This window comes from Ursus americanus, chromosome 4, assembly GCF_024610735.1.
Source record: "Ursus americanus isolate L20-20 chromosome 4, mUrsAme1.1.p, whole genome shotgun sequence".
Classification (NCBI taxonomy): Eukaryota; Metazoa; Chordata; class Mammalia; order Carnivora; family Ursidae; genus Ursus; species Ursus americanus.
This window is the reverse complement of record NC_142130.1, coordinates 52,320,890-52,344,163: the sequence shown is the minus strand read 5'-3', so window position 1 is coordinate 52,344,163 and position 23,274 is coordinate 52,320,890. Positions and strand designations below refer to the sequence as shown.

The window sequence follows — 23,274 nt, the reverse complement described above, 5'->3', positions numbered from 1 at the left end:
ATGTACTATGTGAAAAATGTAAAAAATAGCTGAGAAAAAAACATTTAAAGATAAATTAAACTCACTGGAAAAGGTTGCTATGAAACAGATAAGATTTGCAATTAAACATTGCAACATTAAATTTTTATTAAAAAATAACCATAAAGCAACAAAAGCAAAATTAAATGGGATTATATCAAGCTAAAATATTCTGCACAGCAAAGGAAATCATCAACAAAATGAAAAGGCAATCTACTGAATAGGAGAATAGGAGAAAATATTTACAAAACATATATCTGATGAGAGGCTAATATCTAAAACATATAAAGAAACACCTGGGTGACTCACTTGTTTAAGTGTCCAATTCTCGATTTCAGCTCAGGCCATGATCTCAGGGTCGCGAGATTGACCCTTGCATTGGGCTCTGTGCTCAGTGGGGAGTCTGCTTGAGATTCTCTCTCTCTGTCTTCCTCTGTCCCTCCCCCCTCAAATAAACAAATAAATCTTTAAAAAATAAAATATATAAAGAACTCCTATAACTCAACAGCAAAAAAAAAAATTCATTGAAAAATGGGCAGAAGATATGAATAGATATTTTCCAAAGAAGACATAGAGATGGCCAACTGGTCCCTCAAAAGATGTTCAACACCATCCATCACCAAGGAAATGCAAACCAATACTATAATAGAGATATTACTTCACACCTGTTAGAATGGCTACGGGAAACTTTGTGCACTGTTGGTGGAAATGCAAATTGGTACAGCCACCATGGAAAACACAATGGAGTTCCTCAAAAAGTTTAAAATAGAATTACCATTTGATCCAGCAATTCCATTACTGGGTACTTATGCAAGAAAATGAAAACACTAACTCAAAAAGATATATGCTCCTCCATGTTCATTGCAGCATTATTTACAATAGCCAAAACATGGAAACAACCTAAGTGTCCATTGATAGATGAATGGATAAAGAAACTGTGAATGAATATCATATGGGGGAAAAAAACCCTCATAGATACCATAGATATAGAGAACAGATTAGTGGTTGCCAGACACAGAGACTTGGGGGTGAGAGAAATGAGTGAAGGAGGTCAAAAAGGTAAAAAAAAAAAAAAAAAAAAAAAAAAGAATGACAAAGAGGAACTGGAAGAATTTAAGATGGAATAGGAAAAAACTGTGTTACAGAAACATTTCTGTAAAACAGGAGGAAGACACAATTAGGTGTTCCAGGGAGAACAGACACAGCAGAAAGCACAGTATGGGACAGAAAAAACAAAACAAGGAGGATGCAAATAAAAAGAAACAAATATAAAGGAAAAGATAAAAAGGATTAGAGCAGAAGAATTAGAAATAAAAGGTAGGCCAAGGGAATCCACTACATGTCCAGTACACAAATTGGAATTCCTACTTCCCCACACAGAATCCAAAATAATAGAATAGAACAAGTAATTAAAAATACATTCCAGGAATACTTTCCTAAATTGAAAGAAGACTTACATCAACATAAAGAAAGGATGTCCTGGATGAAATCAAAGGTTTCATCAAGTGAAAACAAGGAGAACTATAAAAAGACATAGAAATATAATAAAAATTGGAGACTTTAATTCCCCTCTCTAAGGAAACTCAGATCTGGTAGCCAACAATTAAGTAAGGGCGTAGAAGATCTGAATGACATAGTCAGGGACCTATATATATATTTTTAAAAGATTTTATTTATTTATTTGACAGAGATAGAGACAGCCAGCAAGAGAGAGAACACAAGCAGGGGGAGTGAGAGAGGAAGAAGCAGGCTCATAGCAGAGGAGCCTGATGTGGGGCTCGATCCCATAACACCGGGATCACGCCCTGAGCCGAAGGCAGACGCTTAACCACTGTGCCATCCAGGCGCCCCATGGGAGCTATATATTAATAGCCGGCAATGCTTAACAATATGAAAACAGAAAGTCACCACTACTTAGAAGTTTAAAACACTTAAAGAATACTTGGGTCAGAATGGGAAATATGAACCAAAATTTTGCAATAAATAAAATTCTTTGAAAAAAACAAATAGAGAATCACTAGTTAACCTAATCAAGATAAGGGATTAACAGATCCACAAAATATCCCAAAACAGCAAATGGCCCTCCCAGATATTATACTTAATAATAGTTCTAAAGTAATTAAAGGAATGTGGTATTATGCAAGATAAGCCACGTAGACAAAAATTAGAATAGTGAGTTGAGAAATAGGTCCAAAGCATATGGGTATTTATGATATGATAGACTATGATATCACAAATCAGTAGGATAAACAGGGATTTTAAAAAAATAGTGTTGGGCAGTGTATATCCATGATGAAAATATTGTCCTGGATCTATAGTTCCTTTAATAAACAGTAATAAATTTTACATAGATTATTAATTTAAATGCAAAAAAATACAGCTTTAAAAGTGGCAGAAGAAACCATATTAACCTAAGAAATATTTTTAAGTGGCGCCTGGGTGGCTCAGTCACTACACGTCTGCCTTCAGCTCAGGCTCCTGGAATCAAGCCCCACATCGGGCTCCTCCGCTGGGAGCCTGCTTCTTCCTCTCCCACTCCTCCTGCTTGTGTCCCCTCTCTCGTTGGCTGTCTCTCTGTCAAATAAATAAGTAAAAAATCTTAAAAAAAAAAGAAATATTTTTAAAACGTTGGAATAACAATGATCTATCTTGGGTCCAAATACAGACATACCTTGGAGATATTGTGGGTTTGGTTCCAGGCCACTGGAAATATACTATAGTATACAGTATATAAATTATACTGGAGTCTATTAAATGTGCAATAGCATTGTACCTAAAAAACAATGTACATACCTTCATTAAAATATACTTTATTGCTAAAAAAAGGCTAACCATCATCTGAGCTTTCAGTGAGTTGTCATCTGTTTGCTGGTGCAAGGTCTTGCGTCAGTATTGATGGCTGCCGACTGGCCAGTGTGTGGTTGCTGAAGGCTGGATGGCTGTGGCCATTTCTTAAAATAAGACAACAGTGAAGTTTACCACATTGGTTGACTGTTCCTTTCACAAATGATTTCTCTGTAGTACGCAGTGCTATTTGATTTTACCCACATGTCACCCACAGTAGAACTTCTTTGAAAACTGGAGTCCATCATCTCAAACCCTGCTGTTTTAACAACTCAGTTTATATGAAACCCTTTGTTATCATTTCAATAATCATCACAGCATCTTCACCGGGAGTAGATTCCAGCTCCTCAGGTGTTAATAAGTTTTATCGTGGGATTGCAGTAATTCAGTCACACCCTCAGGCCCCACTTCTAATTTCTAGTTCTCTTGCTATTTTCACCACGTCTGCAGTTACTTCCTCCATAGAAGTCTTGAACCCTCCAAGTCATCCATGAGGGTTGGAATCAACTTCTTCCAAAGTCCAGTCCTTTGATATTTTGACCTTCTTAATGGCATCTAGAATGGTGAATCCTTTCCGCCATTTTGACTTTGCCCAGATCCGTTGAAAGAATCACTGTCTATGGCACCTATAGCCTTACAAAATGTATTTCTTTCTTTTTTTTTTAAAGATTTTTTATTTATTTATGTGACAGAGAGACAGCCAGCGAGAGAGGGAACACAAGCAGGGGGAGTGGGAGAGGAAGAAGCAGGCTCCCAGCAGAGGAGCCCGATGTGGGACTCGATCCCAGAACGCCAGGATCACGCCCTGAGCCGAAGGCAGCCGCCTAACGACTGCGCCACCCAGGCGTCCCCCAAAATGTATTTCTTAAATAATAAGACTTGAAGTCAGAATTACTCCTTGGTCCTGGGGCTGCAGAATGGACGTTGTGTGAACTCGCTGGGTGGTTTGCCGCAGCTTCCATGTCAGCACTCGCTGCTCACCTACTCTGAGGTTCCGGAGATGGCTTCCTTCTTTAACTCGCGAACCAACCTCTGTCACTTTCAAACTTTTCTTCTGCAGCTTCCTCACCTCCCTCAGCCTTCATAGAATTGAACAGATTACGGCTTTGTTCTGGATTAGCTTTTGGCTCAAGGGAAGCTTGTGGCTAGTTCGATCTGCTCTCCAGACCGCTAAAACTTTCTTATCAACGATAAGGTTGTTTCACTTTCTTATCATTCATGTGTCCACTGGAGTAGCACTTTTCATTTCCTTCAAGAAGTTTTCCTTTGCCTTCATAACTTGCCTAACTGTTTGGCACAGGGGCCTTGCTCTCAGCCTGTCTCAGCTTTCAACATGCCTTCCTCACTAAGCTTAATCATTTCTAGCTTTTGATTTAAAATGAGAGATGTGTGAGTTTTCTTTTCACTTGAACAATTAGAGGCCATTGTAGGGCTATTAAATGGCCTGATTTCAATAATATTGCATCTCAGGGAATAGAGAGGCCTGAGGAGAGGGAGAGAGATGGGGGAACATCTGGTCAGTCGAACAGTCAGAACACACATTTATCAGTTAAAATCACTGTCTTATGGAGGCATAGTTGAGGGGGCAAATTACAATAGTAACATTAAAGATCACTGATCACAGATCACCGTAACAAATATAATAATGAAAAAGTTTGAAATACGGTGAGAATTATCAAGATGTGACACAGACACAGGAAAGGAGCAAATGCTGTTGGAAAAATGGCGCCACTAGACTTGCTCGAGGCAGGGTTGCCACGAACCTTCAATTTGTAAAAACCACAATCTCTGCAAGCACAATAAAGTAAAGCACAATGAAACAAGATATGACTTACTAAAAGCCATACAATAAATTATTGAAAATTTAACATAAATATAAAGCTCCTGTGTATGTATGAGCACAGACACACAAGCACACACAAGAAATGTCCAAAGCTAAGCAACAAAGCAAAACAATTTGCAACGTATATAACAAACAAGGAACTAGTGTTCCTAGGACATAAGGAACTTGTAGGAATCAGAAAGAAAAAGCCAACAACAAAATAGAAATTTGGGCAAAGGACACAAACAATTTCCAGATAAAGAAATACAGATAGCTCTAAAGTATATGAACAGATGCACGTAGTCATTTCCACTGACAAAAATGCAAATTAAAATTGTATGGTGACAGCTTATTTTTCCTACCCAATAGTGAACAATCCAGATTTTTTCCCCATACACTTTCTGGTGTAGCTCTGGGGCAAATAAGGATTTTTTCATACGTTACAGGGGGAGTACAAAATGTAACAATATTTATAGAGGGCAAGGTGGCAAAATCGATTAAATGATTCTACAGATATATTGTACAGATAATTCTGCACATGTTCAAAATAAAGTATTATAAGGCTACTCATTATCACTTTGTAAAAAGCAGAAGATTCAAAACAATGCAAAGGTATGTGAATAAGGACCTGATTAAGTAAACTCTGGTGCACGTGGGTGACGGAATTCTATACGGTGAGCAGAAAGAATGAGGCGGCTTGCTAAACATTCATATGGAAAGATCCCTAAAACACCTTGCTAAATTTTTAAAAAGGCAAGATACCAAACAATGTAGATAGTGCGCTATTGTTTTAAGAAGGAGGAAACAATAAGAATTCATTGCTTTAGCTTCTCTCTCTATATATAAAAGCTGTCTATATAAATATATACATATACGCACACACACACACACACACACACACACACACACACACACCCTGGGGATGCAGTAGCAAATGAGGTCAACCTCTGGAGATTTGCATGTGGATGTGGAATGGTGTGGACAAGGGCAACGATGGGAGGGAGACTTTTCACTACATATATTTTATACTGTTTGGATTTTTGAATCTTATGAAAGTATAATCCCTCTGAAATTTGATGGTACTACTATAATCAGAAATGGATCTGTTTAAACTTTACGATCTAGGTCATTCTTGTCATATTTGTTGAGTTAGCTTATGCTTTTATTAAATATCTGTAACATGGTATGATTTTGTTAGCTTTTAATACTACAGAAATTAGTTTACAATTTCCAGTGGGCTGGTAATCTCCAGTAACATCCTGTTTTCATATTCCCTAAAATGTAGCTGTGACAAGGATCCTCAGACCACCGTCATTGAAAATGGCAGAAGCCAGCAGGGCCGGTTTTCCTTTGAAGTGTTCCGATTTGTGAAACACAAGAATCAGAAAATGTCCACTGTCTTCCTGCACTGTGTTACCAAGCTCTGCAGAGCTGATGACTGCCCCTTCCTTATGCCTGTATGTTTTTGCAACTTTATTTTAAATTGTCAAATTGATCTAAGCTGAAAGGGTGTCCAGCGTTAGGAACTAATTTCTATATAGAAAGTGGATATGCATCAATCGGGCTAAACAGTTTGAAGTTGGGTTTATTTATTTATTCATGCATTAAAGATCTATTGAATGCCTGCTTTGTGCCAAGCATAATACTGGGAATACAGACATGTGTGCATAAGTTCTGAACTCATTTACCTGATCTTTGAGGACCATGAGACAGTCATGGAAGAAAAGAAGACAAAAATGTTATGGTACAAAGGCAGACACATGTATGGGTTGTAGTAAGAGGCAGTATTCGCCATTGTGAGAGAGCTAGAACGAGAGAGATTGGGAGGTTTGATGGAAGACGTGAAACCTGGGGTGTGACTTTGAAGATGGATGAACCCCAAAGGGACAAAATCAAGAGTGTGAGAGACACCCCATGCCAGGTTGACCAAATTCACAGACACGTAAGACGGAGTCACCAGGGAACTACCAGACTTTCAGTAAGGTGATGGGACAGAGTAGAAGATGATTGGAAAACCTAGGGAGGGGGCAGGGCTGGCACGAGAAAGGTAAATTTGGGACTGATAGCCCAGGAATCCCTTGGATTACAAGTTAGAAGTTATAAAATAGGTGTGGATCTGAATTGCATACAGCCATCATTAAAATACTGATCCATTTACTAGTGAATAAAAAAGATATCTGTTTCTGATAGGCCCCCTTAGGTCACATCAATATTAACCTGAGAAAAATGAAGGCACATTTTAAAATTTGAAATAGCTTTAATACGTTTTTATTTATGCTCAAATCCATGCATTTCTTCACAACAATTGATTACTTTAGTCCTAACTAGTTCTATCAGATGGGGTTAAATGGCGAGGCCACATTACCTTGACTCTGCGCTCACCAACATTTCAGGAAAAGATTTATTAAAGGCTTGAGAGAAATAGAAGTAGAAAAGTTTGATAAACACAGCTCTTTTTCAGGAGAACCACTGAGCTATGTAAATTAATGAGGCAAAGCACAATTATAACGGGAGGAAATAAGAAATGTGGCCCAAGCCAGAATAAGAAACACTGTAGCAGTTAGATGCAAAGTAATTAAATAAAGGCACAGAAGTAAATGAATAAAATTAAACATGTGGTATCTCTTCCAAAAGAATCTGCTTTCCAAATGGCCATAAAGAACCAATTTTGTGCTCGTGTGGAATTTCATTTGTTTTCATTAACACCTCAGATTTGCGGCCACCGAGAAAGGAGAGATGCAGGGAGGAGGACCACTTGGAGCCCCCAGAGCACGTCCGGAAACGCCGTCCTCTCTGCTGGTCCCATCATTACTCGGAGTGGTAGGAACGTTCCTCCTTTTGTGTGTAGTAATAGATTGTTCCAAAATGACTTATTACTTGGCTTCTAAGGAGAACTCAAAGTGGTTTCTAAACAGCACTAATTAACTGTGAAGCAAGATAAACTGCTAAGCGACTTTAATTTCACAGTAGTTTCCTGTTTACTCAACTTTCACACAAAGGGCAATATTGTTTTTGCAATATTGTGTGCACAAGAGCACGCGTGCGCGCAACACACACACACACACACACACACACACACACACACACACACACACACACACACACACACACACACACCGTGCTGGACATTTTCACTCTCCCTTTTCCCTGCCCTGCTCTCTGCCCCTGAAGACAGGCCTGTGTGAACTGCATCCGCCCCCGCTTTACCATCCAGTGTTTGGTCGGGTTTGGCCGGTAGGTGGTGCTCTCAGAGGATGGAAGTGATTCCACTGAGTTCCTCCCAGACAACTTTCTCCACAGAACGGGAAACTGTCCCATAACCCAGGGAACTTGACTTTCTCTTGTGAATTCCCTGTATCTTTATAAACAGTCCTATTAACCTTTTCTTAAAATGCCCCCTTGAGTACCATTTGTTTCTTCCCAGGATCCTGAATATTACATCCAATCCCTTCCAGTGCCCTCAACGGCGGTCATGAATCTAACAGACACAGCTGTTTATGCACATACACTCTCGTACATACAAATATTTGCGCATGCGTGTACATGCACACACACTCTCCAGAGGGGTGGTGATTTCTATCAGTGTGAACCCAGAGACATTCAGAATCAATGGGATAAAACAGACATGCAGGGTAAACAACACAAACTTAAGCCAGAAAAACCGGTTCTACCTCCAGCTTTTGTCTAAACAAGCTGCATGACCTGGGAGTTTATGTCACCTCTGGGGCGAATATTACTTCGATTTTAAAACGAGGGGTTTGAAGAAGTCGCCTTTAAGATTCTTACTCTATAGCTCTAAATTTGTCTTAAAAACAGAATTCTGGTTTGGATCATATTCTAATAATTTTTCCCTCAGTTTTATCTTAGCCATAAGGCTATTATTATGTTTCAGTTAGATTATCTTTACTTTTTGTCCCATGCCTCTTGTTCCACAGTGAAAAGAAAGTTTTGCCTGAAATAGGTAATTAAGCAAAATATGGTTTTGGCCTAAAAAGTTTAGACAATTGCTTGAATTATTCACTCCTCTGTGTTCGTGTAGACACAGCATTATTTAAAAACAAACTAATGTGTTTTTAAGAATAATGAAGAAATTCATTAAATATGAAATTTCAGACTTAGTCTACACTCCCTGAGGTTTGGTATGTGTTTTGAATGGTTTGAAAATGACTGGCTTGTGGTTTGTGAAAGGCCCAATTCTTATCTCTGTCTGGCTGTCAGAAATAGCTCACAGAATTATACTGCATGGAAACTCAACTCTTGTTGCCAATAATTAGGAATGCTTTTGGGTAGGCACAATAAAAAATATTTTTATTTCTATGGGAGCTTATCTAGAGTCAGTTTTGTATAAGAGAAAAGTGGCATCTCTCTCCCATGTTGAGTAGGTGGCTTTTCCTCCTTATTAGCCTCCTTGCTTCCTTCTCACCTGGGCCAAAGCAAATTTAGATATTACACATTTTAATTAATTTGTTAGTGTAAGATAAGGTTTTACAAAGACCAACATTTTTAAGATCACCAAATCCCAGGAAAGATTAACCAAGTCGAAGTTTCTAATTCTACCATGGCCAGATAGCCCTGCAGGTTTGTAAGTTTCACATACACCATATTCACTCGCCCCAAGTATCTGTGCTCGAATCTCAGACAGCTAATGCCTTGATCACAATGCCTCTGATGTCATGCCTGACTTTCCTCCTTTCCAATTTTAACCTATTTTCACCTCAAGGATAACCTTCATTTTCCAGCACAGTAGTGTTGTCTTAGTAACCTCGGTCTCCTCACTGGCAAAGTCCCCAAAGAATCGTGTTCAAAACTTCCAGATGCCTTTCATTCCTCTCTGGATTTATTTTTTATAATTTTGATAAATAGCCATAGGATGGTGCTCATTTCCGGGCAATCATGTTGACCTCACTGTGTAGACGGCCATATATAACAATGTTCATATTATGATACTACAGTATCATAATTTAAAAAATATTATTTTAAATTCTACATAAATACAGAACTCAGAAATCAAGCCATATCCATCCACAAGAAAATCTTATGTAAACATAATGTCTAGCTCAATGACCAGGGCTACCTTCTTTTCTCCGTTTCACTTTATTTTTACCTTAGGTCAGCTAGAATTTATCTCTCCAGGTCCTATGGCCGATTTTAGATAGACAAGTCCAATTTCCGGCTTGGGTTGCTCTCTTCAGAGCTCTCCGGTACTTGGAATTTTTGTTCTGTTTACTCATTGAACCACTCCTATTCCCTAGACATCTGACTTAGGTCAAGTTTAATAAGCTGTTAAAGCTCAGTACTTTTGTTTTGTTTTAATGAAATCAAAGACATTCTGGTTATTTTACCTCACATTCTAAACCCTTTTGTTGGTTGATTTAGGAAAATATTCACATCTTCAAAGTTTCAAATCCTCAAAATTCCTGAAGTGTTCTTATTTTACACTCCTGCATGCTAAAACTATTCAGTATGGAAATGCTTCTCATGGGGTACAATTCTGGAAATTCACAATTGCAAGTACTGGAAAACAATAGTACCTAATTGTTTTATTACATAAATTCCGATGGGGAAGTCCAAGCCAAGCTATTCAACTCATGTCATTGAGTTTTATGGGGAGTTAATAATTCATTCAAATCTCCATGTGGGACAGGCACTCTGCTAGGAGCTGGAAATACACTAGAGAACAGGCCATAGTCTTTGCTCTCAGGAATCATAGTGTTCAAAAGTGGGCATAGATTATTAACAAACATAACACAATGGAGAGTAAAACGTTTGGAAATCCTCAGGGTGCCTGGGTGGCTCAGTCAGTTGGGCTTCCAACTCTTGATTTCAGCTCTGGTCATGACCTCAGGGCTGTGAGATCGAGCCCCGGGTCAGTTCTGCGCTGGGTGTGGAGCCTGCTTAAGATACTCTCTCTCTTGAGCACCTGGGTGGCTCAGTTGGTTGAGCTTCCAACACTTGATTTTGGCTCAGATCATGATCCTCGGGTCCTGTGATCGAGCCCTGAGTCAGACTCTGCACTCAGTGGGGAGTCCACTTGATGATTCTCCCCCCTCCCTCTGCCCCTCCCCCTGCTCTCTCTCTCAAATAAAATAAATCTTTTAAAAAAGTTCTCTCTCTACCTGCCCTTCAGTCCCTTCTCCCTCCCTCTCTAAAAAAAAATATTAGAAGTTCTGAATTTGAAATATGTGGTCCCTTTTACCATATAGGTAGCTAATTGAAGGTTAAAAAAAATAGTTTGCTTGTGCTATGAAAGGAAAAATATTTATTCTGTATATATCTTTGTGTTAATGTTTACTTTTTCCATTTATTTCTGCTACTTATATGAGAGAAAAGCAGAGAAAAAGAATTTATCTGCTGCTTCTGGCTTCCCAACAGCCATGGTATTGCTGCCATCACTTTCCTCCTGTGGGTCCTCAGCTAGCTGCATGCTTTTTGAAGAGTCCACCAAGTTTAGTAGTCCAATCTGTTCTAATTCCACAAGGTTTCTTTTAGCATATATGTGTATGGTAAGACCGAATATGTGTAAGAGAAAAAAACCAGCGTGTGTGGTGAAAAAAAAATCTCCTAGCAAATGTCCACCTCCCCTTTGGGGCTAGACCAAATTGCAGGATACTGGAAATTGAAGAAAACTGGAAATAGCAACTAGATAAAGTGATTCTCTCTACCTTTATGCAATTCCGAATAATATTCAAATAGAACATGCTTTGATCTTAGCCATCTGCGAGAGGTAGGACGCTTGCAGGTTTTCAGAGCCCTGGAACCTGTAGCTGGTATGGCTCATTTGACAGTCTGCCTCCTGTGTCCATAGCCCCGTCCTCGTGAGTGATGCCTGGGGTGATTTTACAGAAGTGCTGGTGGTGATGTGGGAGAGAAGGGAATATTCTGACTCTTTAATTAACTTCAGGATGCAAAAAATACTGCAGGCAGCCCATCCGAGCACTTTCACCTAATTTGGGACACGGAGGAAGGAGTTTTCTAGTCTTAATAAATAAATAGCAAATAAGTGTGATTGTAAACAAAAAATAACTTTGAAAAAGGAATTTTAGAGCACTATATGTTCTCCTCCATGTTCCAGTGAGGTAGGTTATCTTGGAAATCTTTTGGAAGAATTGATCACAGTTCCATTTCATTCCATCCATTTCCATGAGAAACACGTGTCTTTATAAAATAGTATTGGTTGGAGGTTAGGGTTTTCCTAAGCTTGTCTTATAATGAAAATTTGTGCTTTTCTTTTTTTTTGTCCTATAGTGGTGCACTGCACCATTCTAAAGAATTCTATAAACGAGTGCTCTATTAATTCGGAGCATTGTAGTTCAGGCTCAAACAGCAGAATCATCATTTCTGCCAAGACTCATATGTCTTAAAAGAAATGGCATCAGATGGCTTATAAATATCACACCAGGTTCTCCCAATCAATTGTTTCAAATACTGATCCTGGGGTTTCATAGCTCGAGTTGTTCATCTTTATAACTAAAAATATTTTCCATACTCGGCTTGTTTATATTATTTTAGAAAAAGGATTCTGAAACTGAGCTTTTATTTAAACATATGTTTACTTCACCATGGAGGCTGTGACAGACGGAAGTTTCTTCATCTGTAAAATGGGGGTAGCAATAATGTCAAAACCATATGGCTGTTATGAGGACAAAATGTGATGACATGCGAAGCAGCACTTTGTAAACTGTATGGCATTACGCACATGTTAATTGTAATAATATTTATACTCCCAAATCAAACAGCTAACTGCACACATTTTATGGTTCAGATAATGGACACTCAAAGACACATATACACCCACATATTTAAGAACAAAAATGAAATCCACTCATTGTACAAGATCGGGGGTTAATGGCTATACAATCACTAAATGGGTAACACAAGTTGGGAAACCAGGTGAATGCATTCATTGCGTCTATTATTATGTTTGCCAGGGACAAGTAAAAAATCAACAGCTTAAATCTTAACAGATGCAAAAAACCCTACAACTCAAGATTAGGAGTCATGTTTTCCTTTCATTTAGTTACTAAGTATGAATTTATCTTTTTGGAATTAAAATGATGTTTTTGCAGATTATGATGGGCAAATTGGCAACACTTAAAATAGAGTGGCACTAAATAATGAATACTTCTCTAAAACAAAATAACAAATGGCAGGTTATAGGGCTATAAAAAATGTAATAGCTGTTAATAATTACTGCCCCCACTAACCTGACTAAGAGATAATGACAAAGCAAGGTTGGCAGGAAAGAATGTTGTATATTTTGCGATTATATTTGTATGCCCAGGGCACTGGCAGGGTGTGGGCTTGCAGAATGGATAGATAATAAAATCTCAGACACATGGAACAGAAAATGGGAAAACAGAATGGTTGAGGAAGATTTTCATGCTTCCCTTACCCATGGAGCTTGTGAGTGAAGGTGAGGCCACATGCAGGTAAAAAGTAATCCCAGAATTATGATAAACATAAGGAAATATTTAGAAATATAATATCGCTTTTCTTTTTCTTTTCTCTCCCAGATGAGACTCCAACCAACAATTCACAGCTTGGTAAGATAATGAATATATGTTGAAAATTAAAGTGTGATTTTTAAAAATTTTAAGCATTTTTTGATGATGAGTTGCAAAACTCTAAACAAGTAAATATGATGAGTTCTGATTTTACAAGTTTGTTATATTTTACATAACAGTTCACTGAGGACTTCTGAACTCACATGTGACCTGGTGGTCAATTTTTATAGCATTTTATAGACGATTTTTTTTTTTTTTTTACTGGCAGCCAAGGGGATACCAGACCTCTGAACCACATAATCCTTTGGTTATTGGACTGAATAATAGTCAAATAGATTACAGCATGAATCAGTGTCATGCTGTTACTTTACAAGACACTAATGACAGATGTTTCTCAGGTATAAATTGGGATAAGGTGAGATAAACCTGATATTGGACCTTTCTACTGTGTGTATTTTATTGCTTGCAGGTTCTCCAAATGAACCTCCTTTCCAGCTGAACGCCGTCACCAGTGCACTGATATCAGGAATGGTCATTCTGGGAGTCATGAGCTTTTCCCTTCTCCTCTGCTCACTGGCCCTTCTACATAGGAAGGCACCCACCAATTTGGTGTTGAATGGCATAAGAAACCCAGTCTTTGACTGACTGTAACAGGTGCCTCCTCTTGGGAGAGGGATTCACTGGCCATACCTGGGTGACTGGTCAGTGTTTCATCCAAATTGAATGCCAGCCAGCATTTGGTATTTGTAGGTTTGATAGATTTCACAATGTAGCTCATTAGCACGATGATAGTGAAAGAATTTTGATGATATTGTTCTTGTCACTTATGTATGTGGTCAGCCCTATTTGTATGGCACCAATGGGTATCATGACAATAAGCAAACAATATTCAGGACTTAGATCTTACAGGATCAGTCATATTTCATTTTATTTCAATTTTCTTTTGATTATTGGTTGTTATAGAGATAAAAGATGGGCATAGAAAAAATACATTTGAGGGGGAATGAAACATGAGAGACTATGGACTATGAGAAACAAACTGAGGACTTCAGAGGGGAGGGGGGTGGGGGAATGGGATAGGCTGGTGGTGGGTAGTAAGGAGGGCACATATTGCATGGTGCACTGGGTGTTATACACAACTAATGAATCATCGAGCCTTACATCGGAAACCGGGGATGTACTGTATGGTGACTAACATAATATAATAAAAAATCATTAAAATAAAAAATAAAATAAAATAAAAGAAAAAGAAAAAAAAAAAAGAAAAAATACATTTGTTGCATTTTTCCCCCTAAGCATTAAAACCCAATGTGATGGCATTTAGATTTGTATCTGTGGTTCTAAAATGAAAGTTACTTTTTTGTTTTATTCCAGATAATTCCAGCTTGGGGATAAGTTTTAATTGGACTGGCCAATTTGGACACCTGAGATTTAATTACTTATTCTATGACCTGTGTTTTTGGCTGATTTCCATGTCTGATGACATTCATTAAAAACAAAACAAAACAACAACCTCTTGGGAAAGGAATCTTAACCTGGAGCATCTACTTGTGTAGCAAACGGTAAAAATAGTCATTAACCTCAAAAGGATACTAAGTGACCCCAGATCATTATTCATTTGGGTAGAAATGGCTGTGATCAGTTTTCTCCTGGTTCAAGTGAGAGCATCATCAGCACATGTTGACTCTGCTCCCAGGTAAACAACTCAGCTGCTTTTGCAGCTGTGCATCCGGCAGTGAGGCAACTGCAAAGCTAGTTCTTCATTCGGGAGCCATTACATGGGAAAACAAACCGTAGCTGTGAGAAAGGACCTTGTCCCCACACATATGTGTCGTGTTCCCATGGGGATTTTTAATAACCTAGTTTCCTTTTTTTTTTTTCTCCTATGACAAAGAGGAAACACGGTAAGTGTGTTTCGCAGAACATTATTGGAGTCTCTATGAAAAAATGTCTTTTTCCCACAAATTTCTGATGCTGGGTAAACAAAGAATCTGGAGGAGCCCTACTTTTTAAGGTGTCTTCTTGAAAGTGTCATGATTGCCATGGAAGAAACAGCATTTTCCTATATAGTAAACTGCAAGAAGTATGTGGTCCTATATCCGTTTTGCAAAGAAAATTTAAAAGCCCAGTTTTAAGCAGCTTATGTTCTCACAAAAAAATCCCAAAAAAACAAAAAACAAGCTTCCCTTTGTTCAGCCTATCTACACAACTGAATAGAACAATTCAGTGACAAACATCAAAACCTAGCATGTGTGGCTACTGGAAGTGCCATGTTACCTGTAACAACTGCTGTAGAGACTAATTTCTATTCAATATTTGTGACCCATTATTCAGAACCTAATTTACTATATGATATGCAAATCACTATGCAATTTTAAATTTGTTTCAAATGAAGTAGCTGTGCTCTGAGGTTAATAATGAAATCAATCATAAAATCAAAAAATACCTTTTCTCCAATTTGCCTGAGCAGATCAGAAGAAAGTGTTTATATTATAATAATTATCTATATGATTGCCTCAACTTTCTCTTTCAAGGTTTAGATCTGGTCAAAGTGAAGTGGGATCTGGAAAGTCTTTGGATAATTTATTCAATATTAATAAGTATAACACTTAAAAAGCCAACCTCCTCTTCCCTGTGTTACTTCAAAATCCCTTCTGAACTTTATCTGTATTAAAAATTTATTTTCTACTTTATAGGGAAAAATTCTACAGAAAAAAAAAAGTATGGACCATGCATGCTACTTATGTGACCTTATATGTACATGGATAGTGTTAAAATACTCTAGTAAATCTATTTCAGATACTTTAAGTGAATTGCCATTAATCTGAGGATTAAGTCCTGTGAATGCACTTTACCATTGAAACCAGTTGGTCAGTTTGATTTTGTGCTTTGGGGATGGCTACTTTTTCGGTGTTGATCTTTTACATTCTATATACCACTTTTAAAAACTGAATAATGGACACATCATTTTGCAAGCAACTTACATCTCACATTATTTTTTTGCTACCCTGTCACCGTAAATGGGAGAATCAGAGCTATAATGAGACAAACCAGGTTTGTTTTATACAGCTTTGTTCTCATCGACCTGCAGTTATATGTAGTATTTAGTTGCACTGAATATTTTGGTTACTATAGTGTGAAAGCCTTACAAAATATGTGCAAATGTTCCTTCAGTTTTAATACCTCAAACCATTGTTTTTGTTTTTGTTTTGCACTTCAGGGGTAAGGTCTGATGACATGTAAAAGATGATTGTTTTAATAAAATAATTGTAAATGAATATCTTTAAAAGAGTCACCTTTTTTTGTTTTTAAAGATATTTCTCCTTCCTATTCTCAACATTCTCTTCCTCCTTAAAATAGGCTCCTTAATGCAACAGGGAAGGGCAGTGATGTCTGAAGCTAGATGAAGCTTGTTCTCCATATTGAGCTTCCTGGTTCCAGCTCTGTGTCAGGAGGCATATTCAGGAGATTAGTTGATGGTAAAGAAGTGTACTTTACCTTGAGTTTGAGCACTGACTAGCACCGAGTCTATAATTTTTAAAACTTTGAGGGGAAAGTCAGAACTGGAAAGACAAGGAGCTCAGCCTCTGCCTAGAGTTTCACAGGCTCTCATGACAGTTCCCAGGGTCCGGCTGTCATCCCTTGTTTTGGAAGTGACACAGAGTTGAGGAAAAAAGCTTTTCCTGACTCAGGGAGAATCTAATCTTACAGAAATGAGTACTACTCTGGGTCTTCACGTGCTGGCACGTAGCTCTGGGAGCATCACAGAATTGATGGTTCATGAAGGGACATTGTCAGCTGTGGAAAATGTAAGGTAGTAAACTTCTAGAAGTGAGAAAAGAGCAAGAGAAGAAGTCCATGGGAGACACTTGCTTGTGAACTGAGATGAGGCATAATTTGAAGGAATTCCTGAGCACTTGGCAGGAGAGAATTATAACAGGTTGGAGAGCCTTCTATTATGACTGTGGAGGCTATTAGGCTAGCACACATTGGCTTTCATTCCATATTTATTAGGGAAAAAGCAAGTTGATCACAGATCAGTTGCTTTTGAGAATGAGGTTCCTCAATTATTTACAAGTGGGGAGACATTTAATATAAAACAATCCAAATTTGTAATTTGGAAAAAGAATGTACTTGGATAGTAAACAAAACAAATGCCAGGACTACCTGTTGTATTAGTGAGGGTTCTCCAGGAGAAAAGAACTAATGGGATATATGTCCTGTATATAAAGAGGCTTGTTATAAGGAATTCGCTTACATAATTACGGAGGCCAACAAGTCTCAAGACCTGCAGTCAGCAGGCCCAGGGGAGCTCTAGCCTAGGTGCAAACGTCCGAGATCCAGGAAAGCTGATGGTGTACTTCCAGTCTGAACGCTAGCAGGCTTAAGAACCAGAAAGAGCTATCATTTCCGTTCAATTCCAAAGACAGGAATAAACCAGTGTCCCAGGTTGAAAAGCAGTCAGATGGAAATAATTCTCTCCTAGTCACCAGATATTCAGCCCTTTTGATCTATCCAAACTTTCAGATGACTAAATGGGGTCTACCCACATTAGGTAGGGCAATCTGCTTTACTAATTTATTCAAATGTTAGTGTCACCCAGAAACACCTCACAGACATACCCAGAATAATGTTGACCAAATGTCTGGGGACCCGTGATCTAGTGAAGTTGCTACAAAATGAACATCACAGCTGGTAACTTGCAAACACACCTTCCATATGTCTCTCACTTCTGAAAACCAAAAGTCCCAATCAATCCAGTAACGGTAAGGGAACGAATTAATGAAAATGTTACAAAATTTGGCAGTCTATGATTGCAATGGTTTTGAACCACTAAATGTCTAAAGGTAGGGACTTTTGAGCAGAGGGTCCTCTTTTATGTTAGCTAACAACATGGACCAAATAGAGAAAGATGGGGCCACGAGTAGGTGGGCAGTGATGAGCTCCAATGTCATGCCAAATTATCCTACAGCTTCAGGAGAAACAGGGGAGAAGACTTGGCATCAAATTACTGATGGGCCCACATTCTGCAGGGCTGGCCCTGGAGCATAGTGAGTGATGACATCAGGAGTGACAGTGGGCCAGAGCAGTAAAGAACATAAGACAGCAAAGCAGAGATATTGGGGGCAAATGAGACAAAGGAAGTACTGGAGGCTGGGCGGAGAGGCACCTTCTTAGTGGGAATGAGTTCACTAGTGGGAGACAAAAGGAGAATCTCTAGTAGCTGTTACCCATATTTCTCCTGATGGTGGCCCATCTTCTCCAGAGGCTCAAAGGAAGTGGAAACTGGATAAACATGTCACCTTTTCATGTTTGTGAGACTATCTTGCCTGATTGCTTGTTGGTAAATAGCATCAGTCTCTACAAATTTGAATAACACAGGAGAACTGAAAAATAACCTTGGTTAAAATTGGTTTGGGGCCTTCTACTACAGGTACTAGACATAAGATTTGGAAATCAGCTCAGGAAACTTCATTTGTAAAATGCGTTGTATTCTTGAAAAAGTGAAATGGGGAGCTCAGATTGTTATCTCTGCATAGTTCAGGTCCCTTTGCCTCAGGTATCTGGATGTTTTCTGTTTTACTTAAATCGCCGAAGTAATTACCTCAATTTTCCCTTTCATTTTCCATGTTGAAAAGTGAAGTGCCATCATGATATGGAGGTTTAGTGAAAGTCAATGTGGCCCAAATTTTGAGGTTAGTTTTCATCAAGAGTAGAGCTCTATTAGCATTGCCCAAAGCAGAATCCATTACTGAATAGTCCGGCTGGTTTGGCTAATCAACTAACACTAGAAGATCCTGGGAGGGTTGTGGTTTGACAATTTCATGTAACTTTGCCTCCAAGTTATACAGGTCCTTAAGCTATTTCTCCTGTTGCATGTAGTTCGTAACTTTTTCTTTTTTTACAGCAGTGAACAATGGATGAAAATGAAAAATTACTTGAGAGGAAATACAGTACTTCTTAGAAATTATTTACCACTTGGGAATTGGAAATGATTTGCGTTTTAGAAGGTATTGTTTTGCTAACATACGTTGTGCTGCTGCTGAAATGAGGCGGCAGAGAATAATGCAGAATACCTCCTGGGGACAGAGAGGGGACCCGAGAATCTCCCTTAAATCCTACAGAGATAAATCACAATTTTTCTTGGCATCGCCCTCACTCTTGAAATACAACGTGGAGCAAAGGTGATTGACTGGGACGCCTGGGTGGCTCCGTCAGTTTAGCATCTGCCTTTGGCTCAGGTCATGATCCTGGGGTCCTGGGATTGAGTCCCACGTCAGGCTCCTTGCTCAGCGGGGAGCCTGCTTCTCCCCATGACTGCTGCTTACCCTGCTTGTGCTCTCTCCCTCTCTCTGTCACATAAATAGAATCTTTTAAAAAAAGGTGATTCACTCTCTCTCATCAAGAGATTTATCAAAACTTTAATGCTTTTTTTCCAGTTTGTCACTGGATATGTAATGAGAATTTCTCTCGTTTTACACTCCACCATCCTTTATCTGTAGCCCTTATCCCATGACCCAAAATAGAGAAAGGTTCAAAAATAGAGGCAAAGGGCATATAACATGTAAGGAAGTTTCCTGGGAGCTGCCACAGGACACTTTCATATTCCACTGGCCAGAACTTAGTCATGTAGTCACACTACCAGCAGTCACACTCCCAGGGTGTCTGGGAAGTATACTATGGGTGTCCATATGCCCAGGGTTATCAGAGGATCTGACTTAAGCCCATATTACTCAAATAATGTCATCATTTACTCACAACCTTAGAATGTTAGATATATTGATTTATGTACAAGGATATTTATCACTGTATTATTTTTAATCAAAAAGTATTAGATGCCACTTAAATGTTCCCAAATGCAGAATTCTTAGATGTACTATAGTAATTTTCTGGGATATAAGAATATGTAGAAACTGAAAATCAGTTATAAAAAACCTTTACCAAATAAGAATATGCTGGAATATGAAAAGAAAAAAGAACACTGAACCGTATCTATAATATAAGCTCACACAGAAAAAAGACAGGAAGGAAATTGATAGAAATGTTAACTATGGTCAGTGAGGAAAAATAATTGTATGGCTCATAGCATGTGTCCTTTTTTTGAGAAACTATCCAAGTCTTTTAAACCAGAAAGTAATTTTAGCTTTCTAATAATTTAGAAGTTGAAGAAAATGTTTTATATATATTATTGAGATAATTGTGTCAATTTTAAACTTTATTTCTTTCAGCTACTGAAAAAAAAACTATTTGTACCTATTTTAATAAGCATATACATGAAAGAAAAAATCCAAACCTTTCTGATACTGAGAATGTAACTGCTTTGCTTATTCCTAACATTTTACTCAGTTGTTAATTTTAACATTTTACTCAATATGCAAATGGTCTGCTATGCACTTCAGATTATACAATGGCCAATACTAAGCGGATTTGGGGGAACTCTGGTTTCTATTGACAGCAATGAATGAGCTATCTGACTCATTGTTTTTCATTTGTGCATTTGTTTTTCCCACATCACTAGCATTCGTTATGGTTAGCAGGGCTCACACTGAAAACGGGTTTACGCTCTGGGAAATGGTTGAAAAGCATCATCATCTTCATTATGTCAACAATGAAAATTATGTTTGTCCATGCTCTCTGGAGTTGATGGCTGGAATGTTTGAAAACAACACCCAGACATTTTCCCTCTCACCCTGAGGGGGAAAAAAATCCATGCCAGCGTTATGTTTTTATTTTACAAATAATCTGTTTTCCCCTTGCCCTTTAGATCTGAGAAAAAGCTGCGTGTAATGAATGCTATTTGAACATACAGGCAATTTCCAGAATGAGTATAACGCCACTGCTTGCTGATTCTTGAGCGAGATGGCATATGAAAAAGATACAGAAACTCTCCAGATTACCCCCTTTGGTTGAACACTACTCATATTCTGAAGTAAACAAAGAACTATTTTCTCTGTGTTTTCACCTCACCCCATCTCCCCTTCAGAACAGTGATAATTGCTTTGTCGTCGCTTCACATTTCTTCCATTACCTATTAAGCATTCCTGAGAATGGGTGGACAGAAATTCATTACAAATATAAGGTCCAGATTCCTACAGGTCTGAGGAAAAAGCCTGCGGCTGCTTTCCTCCATTAACTTATTAACACTTTGGGTTAAATTTTTTTCTCAACAATGGATCTTTCCTCAAATGGCAACCAGTGAAAGTAACTTTATACATACCCAAAGGGTTTGAAAAAAATGCCTTAAAGACTGTGTGGCTTTTTCTAAATTGTCAACTGTACCGTTCAAAAGATATCATGTTTTGCCTCAGCTTAAAATCAACATTTTTCTCTCTTCAGATGGGATTAAGGGAATAACAGAGCCAAGGATAGCACATAAATGTGTATTTTTTGCTCTTCAGTCTAAATTACTTCCCTCAGTATCTAAACTCTGTGCTAACTGTAAATGGAAGGCAAGAAGTAAAGAATAATGTGCTGTCTTAAATGTAGATGGAAAATAAGATGTTGAGACTAAATTTTAAAAACCACACCAAGATATATTCATTCCACTCTCACATTTAAATAATGCTCACATTAAATAATTGTTCCAAAGGAACTGTCAAAATGAAACAGTCATAGCTTTCCCTTGCTGAGCTCTGACAACTATAAAAGTCTAATGCTCACAATGAAGCTATGAAAATTATTTTTTTAAAAAAATCATCTGCAAAACATGAGCAAAACCTTATTTCTATCTGATTATTGGCAGAAAAAATGAACAAGTTCAAAAATATTGATAAGGTGAAACTTTCTAGATTGTATTGATTATCAAGGCTAACCTAAGGAATCTAAACCCCGTAGGACAAACTGAGGTGTGAGGACCTATGCATAAATTGCAAAGGTGTAATAAACACCATTGTTTTTAGCTTTTGTCTTACTTGTCATCTATATCTGTGCTTTCTGCGCTCAGGGAAAATGTGGAACTTACTGTGAAATGCATAAGCTCTGCAGATCAGTACTTAGAGCTTCCTGGGAGCCTGAAAGTCAAGGAATTGAATACTTTGCTTTTAAAGTAGATTGCTCATTCCTGATAGCTGATATCATATTATGGCCAACATTGGTCTGCATTAAAAAGAAATATGTTGGAAACTAATAGTCCTTAAAGTATGTTCCCCAACTAGCACCCTTAGTCTTATCTAGGAACTTGATAGAAGTGCAACTTCTCAGGACCCAGTCCAGACCTACTCAGTCAGAAACTCGGGGGGTGGAGCCCCATATTTTCTGTTTAGCAAGCTCTTCAGTTGATCCTGCTGCATGCTAAAGTTTGAGAACCATGCTTCTTGAATAAGATAGAAGGCAGTTTCAGAAAGGTGAAAGGAGACCACCATACATATGTGGCATCATCTGTATCTTCCCTGATAGAAAGGAGTCATGCTACGTGGTGTCTAGAACTGGAAATGTAATCGATCACACTTGCACTTACTGATTGCTAGGGCTGATTCAGCTGACCTGGCTGGGCAGCTGTGTACTTTCTCCCTCATATTTCCTTGTGTAGTCTCTGGAGGCAGTAATTTGTATGCTTAGATAAAAGGGATGAACTTTCCAGTTAGAGAACGACTGTTCTTTGATGAAAGACACACACATAAGGAATTCCTCTGCTGTCTGGACCACAGTCCTTGGAGACAGAGACTGCTCCCGCACATGGGAAAGTTTCTATTGTCTAGAGTGTATACATTTGGTCTCTGGCAATATTGTATAATAGAAAAAACAATACGTGCTTTGGAATCAGACCTGATTTGAATCATAGTTCTGTCATTGGTTAGCTGCATGACCTTGGAGAAGTCATTTGGGTTCTTTGAGCTTCGGCTTTCTTATCTATGAGGAGAAGATTCTCAATCAACTTTTTGGGTTGTTAAAAGACAAAGTGAGGAATATGAAAAACTTTAAGAGTTTATTTTAGTGAATCATTCGAATTGTGCAGAGCCAAACTAGAAGTGGCTGGAACAGTTAACGGACAGAACCAGTGGAAGGACTTATGTAGAGAAAAGGCAGAAGCAAAGAAAGGAAATTATTCATTGGCTGTAGCTGAAAGCCTCCTGGCTGTTTGTGATT

At 38.3% G+C, this 23,274-nt stretch overlaps 1 protein-coding gene across 10 annotated transcripts in view; it reads left to right on the top strand.

The window, feature by feature from the left end:
- Positions 1 to 14,242, top strand: part of ZPLD1 (zona pellucida like domain containing 1) — a 325,851-nt gene extending 311,609 nt beyond the window's left edge. For all 10 annotated transcript variants that reach the window (XM_087861649.1, XM_087861652.1, XM_045785300.2 and 7 more), the window contains 4 exons: positions 5,970 to 6,141; positions 7,396 to 7,504; positions 13,198 to 13,227; positions 13,658 to 14,242. In XM_087861649.1, coding sequence (XP_087717775.1) covers positions 5,970 to 6,141; positions 7,396 to 7,504; positions 13,198 to 13,227; positions 13,658 to 13,833 — 487 coding nt within the window. In that variant the 3' untranslated portion in view covers positions 13,834 to 14,242. The remainder of the gene's footprint in view (positions 1 to 5,969; positions 6,142 to 7,395; positions 7,505 to 13,197; positions 13,228 to 13,657) is intronic.
- The last annotated feature ends 9,032 nt before the right edge of the window (positions 14,243 to 23,274 follow it).